Below are 15114 nucleotides of genomic sequence, written 5' to 3'. Positions count from 1 at the left end.
TTTTCTTTTTAGAAAATATAGTCCTATCTGTGTTTTAGTAATTAGGCTAGCGCAACAGTTAGTTTTTTTTTTTCTCTTGGTAATTAGGCTAGTAGTTGCAAACTCTCAGCAATTTACTCGTGGTAACAGGTATACCTGGCCCATGACACAAGCATGAGGTAACATGTGGGTGTCACTTCACTACTAAGCCCTGGAACAGTCATGCTCTATTGCAAAATCAGGTCCTAGATCATTTTGATCCAAACACAGACAATAGCTAAGGTGACATATAGGCAACTAAGGCCTACTTTCTCAAAACCATAAACCACTCAATAGAAAATCTCTGCTTTATTTCTACGCTCAGTGGCCGATTACTCTAGTAACAATTTACCACAAAACGTTTATGACATCAAGCTCTGTGTTTTGTGTTGCATTGCTGTAAAATGCAGATGAAGCTGGAGTATTTTTTCTTAATAAAAGACTTATTATGTACTGTGCCATAGTTGCTGCCATGGGAACTGCCAGAGAAGCAGTGGATAGAAGCAGTCTAGACGCCAAAACATTCACAGGTGGAGTCTCACATTTTTAAAGTTTTTAAGATAAGAGAATGTCAAATGTGTAGGTGTATCAAGGATCTGAAAGAAATCACTGTTGTAATGAAGAATTCAGTAATGGCAGGACCTTTGAGATAAAGAAGGCATGAAAGTGAAGAGGCCTACTAACCATTTATAGGCCTTATGCGTTGTCAACATTCCAGCAGCGACAAGCTCTGTCATGACAAAGTCCCATAATCTAACCTCTAATTTTCACCAGCTGTAATAATCTCTCTCCAGATGCTGACCTAAAAATACAAAGAAGAGGTAGGACGACTAAACAGCACGTTCACATTATGGTCAAATCCCAGAGTGAAGAGAAGGTGACTCCAAACAAGAAACTGTTCAACTGTTCAATCTATTCCGTTTAATTATTGACTCAAGTTAGCAAACACAGGTAGCTATAGCCAAATATGACAAGGAGATCTCAGTGTTGTGAATGCCTGATGGAAGACTGGGTTATAAACCAAAACAAAGGAGTATTTCAGATATTTTTACAGCCAGGATTAGAGGTTAAGATTGCTTAGGGATCGCCCTGCTGTTAGGAATACCTCCATTAATCACATATGGACAAAAGAAACAGCATCCTTTTTGTTGGAAGCAGCCATCAAAGCTTTTTTTAATCATTCGACATGTTGACAACCTCAAAACCACAGAAGCAAGAAGTACAGGCAACAGAGGTACCAATTATGCATGATCTGAAAAACACAGGAAAGAGATGTAAACCAGAAATAGGTAAATATCCAAGGAAAAATAAAATTGACTCCCTTTTGATCCTAAAAAAATAGTCCTGCTGAGCATTTAGTTCAACAAAAGCAGGTACCACTTTCTAATGGGGCAAGTAGTTTTGTAAAATGTTAAAATTTCAGGTATACATGACAGGTTTTCTTTAGGTTTGAACTACATGTCACAGCCTTCATTTCCAGCAGGGAAAGAAGCTAGCAACATTTTTAAATTAAACTTGACAAAGTGTTTACATTTAAAGTTGTTATTAACAGCTCTTGTAACAAAATCAACCAATATATCGTCCATTGATTTTCAACAGCTTTCAGCTGCATCTTCCTCAGTGGAAAACAAGCACTCATTAAGTTGAGTAATTACTGGAGTGAAGAACATTCTGTCAAACTCGTGTCTTTAATTAGAGTTGTTATTTTTAAAATTACTGTGTTCTCTTTAATTGTAATTCAAAGGATAATGAATTGTCAATTCCCTTTGCTAATGCAGCTGACCTTTTAGTTAGCTTTTAAAAAAAAATCATATTTCATCAAGCTAAATTAAAAACATAATTAAAACCTGCTTATGAACCTTATACAATCTTTGCCTTACTAGAACATGGTACAAAAAAAAATCCCATTACAGTCTTCTTCCATGGTTGTCCTCGGTCTAACATGGCTTTTAATAGAATTGTTTTGTACCTCTTAATTAAACTATACAATAACAAAAAACATCACTGTCCCAAAATGACAACCAGTACTAGAAATCAACAACAAGACGCCATAATTCATAACAAATATACAATATCTATCACCATGATATCGATCTTTTTTGGAGTGTAAATAGACTGCTTTGTACATGCAGCCCATCGTGTGACTCGTTCCCTCTCTAAAGTCAGTGCCTCAGGCTTTAAAAGTGCAGCAGTGGGGGGGGGGGGGGGGGGGGGGGGGTTCCCTTTAGACAACAGTGGCCTTGAAAAGGTCTGTCTGACAGTCCGTGCCCTCCGGTGGGTTACGGCCGTTTTGTGGCATCTGAGCGCTCCTCATCTTGCTCTGGCACTGCCGCAGCTCAGCTACGTAGCCGTGGAAGCTCAGACTGAGCTCAGAGTCCTCTTCCTGGGACCTCGCCTGTGTTCCCTCCTCCAGATGTACCCCGTCCACGTCCTGAACCGTCAGTGCAGCGTCGGTTCTTTCGCTGGGGGATTTGTTGTTGGAGCTGGGGTCCGTTTTTCCCTCTGTGTCAGAATAAAAGAGACATGAGAGATTAAGAATGGGTATGTCTAGTTATGAGGTTAACGCACAACCACTTATATTTGCATTTTTTATTATATTTTTTGTGCCAGTAGGGGGCACCAGAAAAAGCTAACAGCCAACACTGACATATTACTCCTTATAAAGTAACATAATAAAAGCCTCCTGTTTGGCATAATGTTAAATCCTAATATGCACTTAGCTGTAAGTGCGGTTTTGCTTCATCATCTTGACCAGCTAGTTTTTCTAATGCTGTGCAAGTAGCTCAAGGAACACTTCCTTTCTGCCTGAGGCCTTAATTATGATTAACAAGGAGCACCAAATGGCTCAAACTGGACACCGTGAAGTACTCAAGCTGTGGTGCCAGTTTAATTTTCTAGTGGTTTGTCGCCTCATGTTACCTTTTTAAAATGTCAAGTACTTTCATAGTAATTCAACCTATTGTTTGTGCAAGGGAATATGCCTGATTAAGTAGCCATTATAATCATTATATAGACAGCATGAAATCACAGAGGACGGCTGCCTTACAAAAATCCATTCACTCTTTATAAATCGGCACTTGAAGGCGTCTGTAATGATAAATGTGTTACTAATATCTTAAGTCATTTTACACAACAGTTAGATCCGACTGAGCAATCTGATTGGACAAGAGGCACATCACTGGGACTTTACCAGTCCTCCTAAACCAGGAGTTCTGAATACTTTTAATTAACATCTCATCCCTGAGAATCACACAACAGACTCTAATTTCACTGATTTTATGATAAAATTAATTTCACAAGTGAAGGTTCAAACTACAAAGAGCTGCTATGTGGTAACCATGGACACCCAGAGAGTAGCGAGAGTGCAGTAGAATAGAATGTTTGGGTTGCTTGGCGACAGTCTAGCTTCAGTGAAATTGTGGCGCTAGCCGAGTTGGTGGAGTTAAAAAAATATCTGTTGTTTATTTTGTAGTTTTTAACACTATTTTCTGCTTGTATAACTGTTGCATGAGAGTAATATCACACTCGAGGTCGAGATGTTGTTCTGACTATCGCTGCCTCGTACCTACGACTAAATCACAGCAGTCCTGATATTCCGTACATCACTCCCTCTCCTGTGATATTGCTCTAAAGAAATACACATAATCCCCAAGTTGCATCTTCAAAAAGGCAAATCACAAGAGGCAATCAATCCTCCCTTCCTACATATGATTTTAATAATGTATTTTTTTTTTTTTTTTACATTAGCGACCAAATAAAGATGCAAATAATAACTATATTTGGCATTTCTTCCCCCTCTTTGACTCATGTGCACCTGCAGGTGATGTTATTACCTGAGAGCCAAATGCTCAGCATGAGACTTCAGATAATCTTTCTAAGCGGAACATTTGTCACCCGCTGTGTGGGAGAGATTGTGCATTTAAGAAACCCACATCAGCTTCGTTTGTTTGCATAATCAAGAGAGTTGTATAGTTGTGTAATGTGCACAGCTGTTGTCAACATGTATTTGATGATGTCAGGCAGATCAAGGGAAAGAAAGAAAAAGAGGAGAAGTTTATCAATTGGATTTTAAACACTTAAAGCTGCAGTACATCATCCTGTGAAAAATCAGTAATATCACATTGTTAAGAGTGTGCCAGTCAAAGCCCCCCCCCCCTCCAGTTTGTTGGGGGGGCGGGGGGGGGGGCTAAAAGCTGAGTTTCTGGGTTGCTGTCGTTACACTTCTGATGACCGATGCTTTTAATGTGAACCCTGCGGCCCCATGGACTCTAAACACAGAGGCCCGAATGACTCAAACACAGCTCTTCAACACACACACTTCTCCTAACTCTGCTGACTGTGATTCACTGCTGCACAGCTCAGATGTAAACACAAGCCTGTGAGCTCCCACAGCTGACCTTTCACAGACACTCACACTATCCACTACAGGACAACTTGAAGCGCACAGGTGAACGCCGAGCGAATTCAAGGACTTTTCAACAACTCTCAAGCTCACGTCTGTAGTTCAAGGATGTGTCACTGACTGTGTTCAGCAAGGAAGGCGTGTTTTGAATTATACATAGATGGAATTGATGCTTTAACAACAGATATCTTGATCACAGGGATTTTCCCAGGAGGTGATGTATTGATGCCGACATGCGAGGCGTATTCATGAGCTGTGGTTTGTTAAGAGCTTTGATTTATTCATTCCTCCTCTATCTTATAAATGCTTCCCAACCTGGGGATCAAGACCCCATCCAGGGTCCAGAGTAGCTCCTTAGGGTCAAGCATAGACTGTTAATATTAATGGACGAAGCCTGAGTGTTATCTGCATCTGTTATGGCAGGGGGCTCAGGAGGCTCATCAGCAGCCGCCACCATGTTGGAATTACTCTCAGACTAACTTTCAGTCAACCTAACGACAGGCTTAGAGTCAAAATTGAGGCGGGTTTTGAGCCTCTTGACCAACCGTTACAACGCCCCCACCTGGCAATCATGCCAGCTACGCGCCTAACTATGGATAACACTTATTGCTTCCAAAATCAAAACAGAGCTGTTTTTTAAAATTCTACCCCCGTACAGTGTGCCAGTGAGGACAATAACTAATCAGAGCTATTTGTGTTTTTTTTTGTACCAGGCTGTAAACATGTTTATTTATGCATAAAGGGCTTTTTGCCAGTCATGTGTATGTGACTTCCAGTGTTCCTGGAGCCAGCCTCAAGTGGACACTCAAGGAACAGCAGGATTTTGCACTTCCGCAATTGCTTCATTTTTCAAGACCAGAGGTTGCCGCGTGGGGTCAAGGCACAAGTTTCTCACTGTTGAGGAAAACGCTGCAGCTTTAACTCTTCATGGTTCAAAAAATACATTGAAAAAATATGTAATTAAATGTATGAATAACCCCTCACCTTTGATATTTGGAAAAAAGAAAAGTTAACCTAGATGTTTATGTAGGGGTTAAAACAGTCCTTGAAAATGTTTTTTAAGGAAAAAAGATCTACATTTTTACAAGTGAAGTAGGGAATCTGTTTTGGATCCATAATTTGTTATACTCGTTGAAATTCTCTTCACATCCTGACCATAGACTACATACATACCAATTATTGTGCATGAGCAGAGAAGCTAAGCTAGTGAGCTACGGGCACAGGACTGGCAGAGACAGGTAGTTTGATACTATTACCAGTGATGATGATGATGATGATACACTGCACTCCTTACATGAGCGCCTCCTGCACTGTAAATGAGGCAAAGCAAGTTCATGACTACCTTTTTAGTCTAGCTTTTAACATAATCTCATTTTATCTAGTTTAATTACATTTTAACCTCCTGTGTTTCCTCATCAAGAATTCATGATAGCGTCTCCTCTGTCCTTCAGTACCTGTTTTTATCTAGTTATTTTACCTTAGTTTTTGGATTACATACAATTTATATGACATACATCATATTTGACTGATTTTGCAAACTCTTATTTTGAAGGACAGAAAGAGAGATTTTTTTTTTAACTTCAAAACATTTAAAATGATATGAAAATAACTCCTGTGTTTTCCTTAAGGCTATCCTAATTGAGGTTTTAAATGTTAAAGCTGCTGATTCCTTTGAGACGTGTGAAGAGATGTCTTGTTGATACAGACGTTTAACAAGACCATGCCTCCTGCAGCTACTCCTGCCACTCAGCATGGCAGCAGCCGGGAGCTGACACCGATCAGCCAGCGTGGAAAAGACCCAGCTTCAGTCCTCGCTGAGGCTGACTGCCAAAGATCTGTGTCTCTGACGGCCACATGGATGATAAGGCTGGCCCAGGGTCAGCGGCTGCCAGCTTGGAGAGCTGACACACGGGACATGAGGAGGAGGAAGAGAGGGAAAATGAGCCCGAAGGCAAGCAGAGCCATATGTCCCCTCTGGTGTTCTGCTGAAAGGGAGTCATTACAGAGCACTTTTGAGAGATAACCTCGCCATCGGGTAGATGTCCAATTTACTCAGAAGAATCCTTTGATCTCAGTTTGGGCCCAAATTTGTCCCTGAATTAAAACCTGAGAAGCTGACTTATGAACCTGACTGCAGAGGAAAAAGGAAAACTTTAGCAAAAATACTTAACTTTCTATATTTCTAAAATGTATTTCACCAAATGGCATGTTTTTCCTGAGATATAAAGTTCAACACAAATCAGTCATGTGAATGGAGTTACACTGTGTAATGTCGCCCCCTAGTGGATGTCCTAATCCCTATTGACTCAGCCCACAAACCCCAGTTTATGAAGTGATTACAGCCATGATTAAGAAGTGGCTGTGGCAACAAATGAAGCTGTTTCTGCTTTTTTTCAGTAGAAGAGGTTGGATTAAAAAAAACAAAAAAAAAAACGTATTTAACCCTGATGCATGACAACAACCACCAGGTCACTGCAGAATACGGATTTACTGTCAGTATTGATGCCTTGCTCTAGAGCTGCCGTTTAAAATGATGAGGTTCAGGTGTATTTGTTTGCAGTGCAAGATATTTTAAACTATCAATAAAATCATTAATTCTGGTACAAGCAGATATCAATGTTACCCCTGAATCCATGAATTAACTTAAGTAGCTTGTCAAAATTTGCTGGTGAGATTAAATATTTGATCCTTGTGTGAGTGAGCACGAGCAGGTTGACTTTATTCTCCTTCTTTTTCAACACCGTATGATTTAAGGCTCTGAGTGAGTGATGAATCCTGCAGTGATATCTATTCCCCTGAAACAGCAGAGGGCGTCAGTTTATCAGTGATACAGAGCGCAGAGAGGGACGTCTGCAGCCACGGTGATTGACAGTAAAAGAGGATAATTGCTGCAGAACTGTTGCTCACTTGTTTGGACTGATGGGCTCTGACTTGTTCACTGGCTGCCTTTGAAACATATGATTACGTTTTTGAGCGAGACTTTCCAAACAAAATATAAAAACCTCATCGCGTCTCTAAAAAGTGGAACAGCGGAGAGTAGTGGCTGCATTTTTACGTTTGCATTTGAGTCAGCCAGTGTTTCTAAATACGTCTCTCCTAGCTTTGTTTCTATTTCAGGGATGGGGAGAAAAAGAGTGAAAGAGGATGGAAGATGGATGAAAACCTATAGTGACAGTTTCTATCTGTAGCTCAGTCAACTCGTGGATAAGGTTACCATGGTGCCCGATGGTGGGAAGATGCACTTAGCAACCAGAAAGAAAAAAAAAAAGAAAAAAGGAGAGTCTGCAGAGGAGCTGAAAGGCTTGGATTCCTCCTCATCATCTTGTGTACATATCAGCTTACGTTTAAAGGCTGGCTGTTTATACAAAGGTGTTCTCCTTCAGGAAAAGCACTTTGAAGTAGAAGAATGTCACCGTCATTATCTTCTCTCTTTGTGGAGATTCATAGAAGATTTCCTGGGTGTTCTTTTCCAGCCAAGAGTGGAAATGGGTCTCTAATTGGATGTGTGCACACAGAAAGCTTTTGGCTTTCAACTGAAAGAAAACCACCACCACCATTACAAATCATTTCACCTCTTGATTTCAATCTTTGAAACAGGTACAGAAGAGGCAAGGAAAATGACAAAGACCAGAAACAGAAACCAATCAGCAGGAGACAATACCGCTGCAGCGCTCCAAACCCAAGCTTTAAAAAGTTTTTAAATAAGACAAAACGTAATGAAACGTCAAAGCTACACACAACACAGCAGTGACCCCCATCAAATAAACCGAGCAGCAGGTAGACCAAGCAATGCGTAACAAGACCGCACAACGACCAACAACAATTAGAGCAGAGACAGCACACACAGCTACACAGTGCAAACGAGCACACACAGAAAAAGTACAGAAAATGAGTGGGAGCGGATGAGAGGAAGGAGCCATGAGACAAAATGAGACGGAGCTAATGGAGGGCGAGGAAGGCATGCAGAGGAGGGGGAGGTGGGAGAAAACGGAGCTCACAAACGTGTAAAAAGACAGACGAGAGTGATTTCAAATTCTAACATTTATTAGATCTACTCAATCACAGGTACAGAGTTTATTGGCAGTGATTATCTACAACAGGCATCTTGAAAGGGAGGGAATGATGACCCTGACAAAGAATGACGGGCGATTCAACAATGTCACCAGCACTGAGGACCACTTGTCCCCCCCATGACTAATTATTTTCACGATTGCTCAAATTGCCACAGAAGCAGCTGACACCATTTGGTGACTCAGAGAGTTGCGTAAGGCATTGACATTGTTGAATTGCTCTCAACTAGAGGAGGTATGATGGAGAGGAGTACAGCATTTGTTTTGTATGGGTGCTCTGCATTTGAAGGTCCAACGATGAAAAACAATTTCAGGGCTCTGGTTTTGCTGTGATGCTTTCCTAATTGTACATAATAAACTCACAACGTCAGGAAACAGCTGCTAATCTCGTCGCTTTCAAATCTCCAGCACAACATTCACTCACTGCAGTCACTCATCTGTATGCAAATATTCTTAATGTTCATACAAACTGCCATCACTTATATCTCTTGCACCCCAAACCTCTAAATAAACATTATATTTAACTGGAGTAATTACGTTCCAGTCGTTCGGATAAACCCAGCAATTAGTGTTGTGGGAAGTGACATCAAAGTAAACATAACTCACTGAACAAAATATACACATCACTATTTACACGTTGATCCGAGTGTAATTAAGACAAGTCACATACATGTTTGCCACGTTTGATCAAAAAAACAAACCAGTCTAAATGATTGGCAAACTGAGAAAAGAGTTACTAATTGACCGTATTCCCACAGCGGACATTTTTCCTGACATCACACAAAGACGGAGGACGCTCGAAAGGCTTTGAAAATGTTTGACTGGTGTGTTCAAGGGAGCAAACTGTAGAAATGGAGAGAATCTGAAAACAGTCATGGTTTGTGTAGGTGGGGTGGCCACATTTTAGGTTAGAATGTCTATTTGAAAGCTAATTACTTTAGCATTCAACCACTTCCAAGCTAACCTTACTATCAGCCAGTAACTGAAGCCTTTCCTTTGGTGTAGTATATCTAATAAACGTTAATGCAACTGCAGCAGTCCATTATTTCCTAGCTGGTGAAACAGTTAACTAGAAATACAATTTTTGCTATTGTTTTATAGTTGACCTTTTAGCCATTTTGTAGCTAACAATAATACAGGTTAGAAAGTGATTGAAAGCTAAAACGAGCCCGTCAGACGGCAACTATTTGATCACAAATATAGTTTTAAGCGTTCAATTATTCTGTATAAGAGAATTTAATCTGTCCATCCTTGGCATGACATCAAAGTATGTTTCAAGTTAAAACAACATATTTGGTAACTCTAAGCAAATGTTAGCTTAAGATATCTACAAAACTAATGTTACTGTTAATGAATGATCTGTAGCCCTAGTGAAATAAAGGCTTTTTATTTATATCTCAGACCTCTTCTGCAGCCTCAAATGTTTCTGTTATCAGTAGTTACTGCCTTTTGTATCGTTTGGTCTAACACTATCAAACTGATTTTCACATTCAATCTTTGCTGTCCAGCATAACAGTGGATTTTTACCGTTTCATTTGTGACAATTTTGTTTTATTTTAGCCGTTTCACAGCCATCACATATCAGCTAGTCCGTGGTAACAATATCTGTTGTCCTATGGTTGCTAATGTGTCATTAAAAGTTTTGTTCTAACCCTCTAGGTTTCCACTCCTCATTGTTTTTTGATCAATCGAGAAGCCTTGAAATTATGAGGATTTGTCCGATTCTCTACAGCGAGCAACCATGAAAACAGCAGCACATTATGAATTCAAGCTCCTTACCCTCAGCATGGCGCAGGAGGAAATGGCCATCGTGTGAATAAGGTCAATTTGTGTTTAAAGTGCATCAGAGTCAGTGTAGAGGGAGTGTTTTTTTTTTTTTTTAATTTGTGGTCAGGTTTGGACCACAGTGTGACGGAGGGCGCACATGCGCACAATCAACAGACACACAAACACGCACACAGAGGACTGGTTTGTTACACTGTAGAAATACCTGAGCTGGACTTTCCCTCTGCTCCAGAGTCTTGAGACTCAGAGCAAGGTGGCGGCGGGGTGAAGTTGGCTTCAGGCATGCTGCTCTCGAAGGACCGCCTCGGGGACGGGCAAGGCGGCAGCAGGGTGCTGTTGGGGCTGTTGATGTCGCCCTCCCCTACTAGGGTTAGGTCGTTGTGGGTGTCCTCCTCTACAGTGCGGAGGCTTGGCCGGGTGTCTAGAGGTCGGGAGATGGGGGACAGGTGGGTGCCAAAAGTTGGGTGCCGTGGAGGGGGTAAGAGGCAGCGCCTGGTCGCAGTGTGTCCGTTGGCGCTGGAGCTGAGCGAGGAGTCCAGACTCTCTGAACGAAGACTGGAAGATAGAGCGCCCCGTGAGGAGATGCCATTCTCCCGGGTTTGTTTTAGGGACTCTGGAGTGGAGCAGGCCAGCTCAGGGGGGGAGAGGCGCAGGAAGTCAGGAAGAACCAAGTCGTCTTTGTTCAGGAGTCCGCGCTGGTCATTGGCTCGGGCACTCTGTGCGCGACTCAGCAGCTCAAAGAATTCTGCAAAGCACATCAAACAAGTTCCCTTCAGTTTAACTTTCCAAACAGGATAATAGAGAAAAGCATTAGTCTGGTTTAACATGCAGCAAAGCAGTCTCACTCAACATCGAAAGTAACCCCTCAGAGCTGTCAGATACTAAAGCAGTTAGTCCTGCGGCAAAGCAAAGCTAAGAAATCCACCGAAAGAACAGAGAGAGAGAAAAAGAAGGAAGGAAAAGGGGCTTTTACCTTCGGCTTCATCTATATTAATCTTTTTCTGTTTTCTCTTTTCCCCTGGGAGTCCTGAGTCTGGTCCACTTGCTCTCACAGAAAAGTCCTTTGGTGTTGACCTCTCATCTCCCTGCAGATGCAACAATAACAATGCACTCTGTTAGGGGATGGAGGGATGGGGATGGGGAGGAGGAAGAGAAGGAGGAGGAAGAGGAAGAGAGAGGGAGGCCAAGCATGAGCTGCCAAGCACCCTACTGAGCGGAGTGTCCACATTTACTGAGACCGTCGTGTAAAGATCAGCTTGGTCCATCTGTGTCATAGCTGACCTTGCTAGCATCCAGATCAAGTGCTATCTGCCTACATACGGAGCGATAGCATGAAGCAATATGAGCGAGTGAGTCAGCCACAGGCGGTGTTAGGGCAACAAAAAAAATCAGGAAATACACACCAAATTCAATGTTAATAAAGATTTGTGTTTGGGCTGTTATCAAATAATACTGGATGTTGCAGAAGCAGCACAGAAATAGGAAAGGACAAAGCACATCTTGACTTAGTTTTGAGACATGTTGAATGAAAATGAAGATGCGTGGGGACTCACTGTAGCAGAAAAGCTCCTGGTTGGAGGGTGGCCCTTTAAGGAGGAAGACTTGGATTTGTCTTTTAGAAAGAGAGACAGAGAGAGAGGTGTGCATGACAAATCCATAGTAACTCAAGTGTAGCAATTTAGCATTAAATTGACACCAAGTATCAAACTTAATTATAGAAACAGGTAACACTGAAAATACAAGTTAAGCTTTTTGTAACTCGAACGATTACACTTTTTATTGCTGAGAGGTAACATCAGTCAAACAATTGAAATATTGAATTTGAGATGCGTGCTACTGCAATGCTAAGCATAGTTAGCATACAGTGAAATATTCTAAATGGCAATAATATGGTATCCTGACTAAAGTAACTTGAGAACATTGTATTCTAACCTGGTAAAGAAAGTTTTAGTGGGAAAAACAACGTCTGTAATCCCCCTGAACTTGTACTAAAGTCTACTTGTACTAAATGTCCGTGACACATCCTGGATTTTTAAATATCATGTCAAAGGGTCTTACCTTTGCTTGAAGCTGGGTCTGCTCGCTCCAAAACTACCCGCAGGCCATCCAAACTCGATATGGGGGCCCCCAAGTCCAAAGGCTTAGTTTCTCCGCTCTATCAAAACACAATTTCATGTTCAACATGTTTGCAGTTTCACCATTTGAGCAGAAATCTAATTATGTCAACGTTTCTCTTTCCTCAGTTTGATTTATAAACTGTCTCTCTGCTCTGCTGTATAACACAATTATAATGGAAACCCAAAGGACTAAAATAAATCCTCAGGGAGGAGTAAAGAGTCGGCATGTTCGAGGAATGTCATCATCCTTAATTACTGCCCTGGGGCTCCATCTTTGGAGGTTGGGCTGATTCACAGCGCTAACCACCATGCTTCAGATGGAAAAGGATGCGGTCGCTTCCCTCCCCTGACCGCGATGCTCCACCCTGTGGCCCTGTCACACACTGCACACGCCACCCCCTGGACACACAGGAGCTTCAAAAGGATTTAAGGCTCTAAAGCCACCAGGGAAGACTTACAATTTTGGCCACAAGATCGCTAAGGTGGAGGCCGTATTTGGCCACAACGGGACGAAGGACCTCTGTAACTGGCTTAGTGGGTTTGGCCTTTAGTCCCACGGAGCGGTTAATGGGTACCAGGTCCAATCTAGGAACAGTACAAAGTAAATGAATGTTAAAAAGACATAAATACATGGGGGAGAAGAAGAAGATAATCATAACAAATCTTGCTCATTCATACCTAAAGAGAGTCCGCTTCTCCAGTCTCAGTTCTCGTGCGCTGAGGGTCAAACAGTCCTGGTCCAACACCAAAGGCTATGAAGAGAAAACCATGAAAGGTTTCATTACACACCGAGAACAAAACAAACTGTAACAGCATTCTGTAGCTACTCAAAGGATGACTCTCCACTCTCTTCTATATTTATTTCATTTCACCGCTGTCAAATTCAGCTCTTTAGAATGGTGATTCTTGAAGAAATAAACAATGTTTAAGGAGTGAAAAAGATGTTTAATTTATAATAAACAGAAATAGAGTTACTACATCAATAAGGGGCTCGGGGGAAGTGCTCTATTATCAGATCTATATCTATTGTATTGCTCTTCAATTACAAAGTCAAACAAGATTTATGTTTTATTTTCATAAATAGATTGTGCTTTCTATTTTTTAATCTGTATCTGTTCACTGCTTTGCACAAAAATAAAAGAGGGAGGGTTCTAGTCTATCCTCTCAGGGTGGGCACTGGGCAGGTTAAAATAAGGGGTCTGTACAAATACCAAGAGGTTATAATCCCTGAAGATTAAGCTAAATGTATGATCTAAGTGTGAAACAGGAAATGTGGCGTGTACTTAGGGAGTGGGTTTTGCTTGAGTATTGGTATGTTTGTGTGCCTGTGTGTGTGTGTGTGTGTGTGTGTGTGTGTGTGTGTGTATGGGGGGGTTTTTCAGAACTTTATTTCCTGTATTCTGGTGTATTAACCATGAAATTGTCTATATTTCTGTAAAAGAAACCATAAATTAGTTACTTAATTAATTTTAAAAAATAGATTTATAGCACTTCCTGCGTTAATTTCACATTCTAGCCAGATTCAAAGTGCCATCATTCTCATTGTAGACTAATGCTTTATGTTTTCTTCTACAACAAGTGATGAACTACTGCTAACTGGTTTTTCCAAATCAGAGATGGGATTGGATCATCGAGTCAGAGTTAGTTAAAGTTTTTTTTTGTTTTTTTTTACACGAGTGAGCCTCTGTATTTGCTCGTTCCGTCTTTGCACTGGTTCTGTGTCTGAAAACGTCATCCACAAAATGGGTTGGCTCACAGCAAATATACCTGCTGGATATAGGCTGCCCACCCAATCACAAAGTTGGAAAGTGACTGGCATTCTGGAGATCCATTTCTCAATTCGCTAAACAAACATGTCACCCTCTGGTTGGGTGGGCAAGCGAAAGTTTGGATGAGCTAAGCCTACCAAAGTGCAAAGCTGATGCCGACCTTGCACAAAAACCCAGATTCTAATATTTGTTGCTCTTTTCATCATTTATTTGTGTCCACCTCCCCTTACCTTCTCCCCTCCCACCAGGAAGAGGTCGACAGCAGCAATGTTGACGTTGATATTGTGGCAGAGATCCTGAAGGACGTCTCTGATTGAAGCACCGGGCCGAAGAGTGATGGAAGAGCAAGAACCGTCTGGTAGCACCACGCTGCAGTGTTTCGGGGAGCGTTCCCATACTGAAACTGAGTGGCGATTATCAGCCTGAGGAGACATGATTAAAACCATTCAGTGCTTGAATTTAACACAATGGACTGGTTATGTTAAACATGTATAGTTATTCTCATAATCATAGCTTCACCCTCTTATCTACTCTATCCATAAACAAAAACTGAGTGGGCTGATAACTTCAAAATAAAAACTACACAACTCTGGCCTGTTATGAAGATTTCACCAGACACTAGGCTCACTGTTGCCATGGCAATCTGTCCACGGAATCTTACCTCAATCTTGCCAGCAGAGCAGGAAGTGGCCATCTCCAGGCTGGTACCAGATGACAAGGAGCCCTGGGACTCCCTCCGCCCATTACTGCCCCAGTAGTCTGCACAGAGGGAGATGAGTTCATGCAAGTAAGACATGTGTGTGCACTACTCACAATAAAGAAAAAATGCAACATCAACACTGTTCCAAGCTATAACATCGCTTTTAACGGCTTTCCATGTTATATTGTCGACACAGTCTTGGCAGGCATAAAGGTATCAGTCATTAAAAAGATGCTTGTGAATATACAGCAGC

General features: G+C 41.5%; 1 protein-coding gene across 1 annotated transcript in view; it reads right to left on the bottom strand.

Moving 5' to 3' along the window:
- Positions 1-1157: 1157 nt before the first annotated feature.
- The window catches only part of LOC109980703 (regulator of G-protein signaling 12-like), a 40126-nt gene continuing 26169 nt past the window's right edge, over positions 1158-15114 (bottom strand). The window contains 9 exon segments of the mRNA XM_065950241.1: positions 1158-2520; positions 10481-11020; positions 11249-11360; positions 11829-11887; positions 12334-12430; positions 12851-12977; positions 13071-13144; positions 14392-14583; positions 14823-14920. Of these exon segments, the coding sequence (XP_065806313.1) occupies positions 2243-2520; positions 10481-11020; positions 11249-11360; positions 11829-11887; positions 12334-12430; positions 12851-12977; positions 13071-13144; positions 14392-14583; positions 14823-14920 (1577 nt within the window). The 3' untranslated portion in view covers positions 1158-2242.

This window comes from Labrus bergylta, chromosome 22 (assembly GCF_963930695.1).
Source record: "Labrus bergylta chromosome 22, fLabBer1.1, whole genome shotgun sequence".
In the NCBI taxonomy this organism is placed as follows: Eukaryota; Metazoa; Chordata; class Actinopteri; order Labriformes; family Labridae; genus Labrus; species Labrus bergylta.
This window is presented reverse-complemented; position numbering and strand designations above follow the sequence as displayed.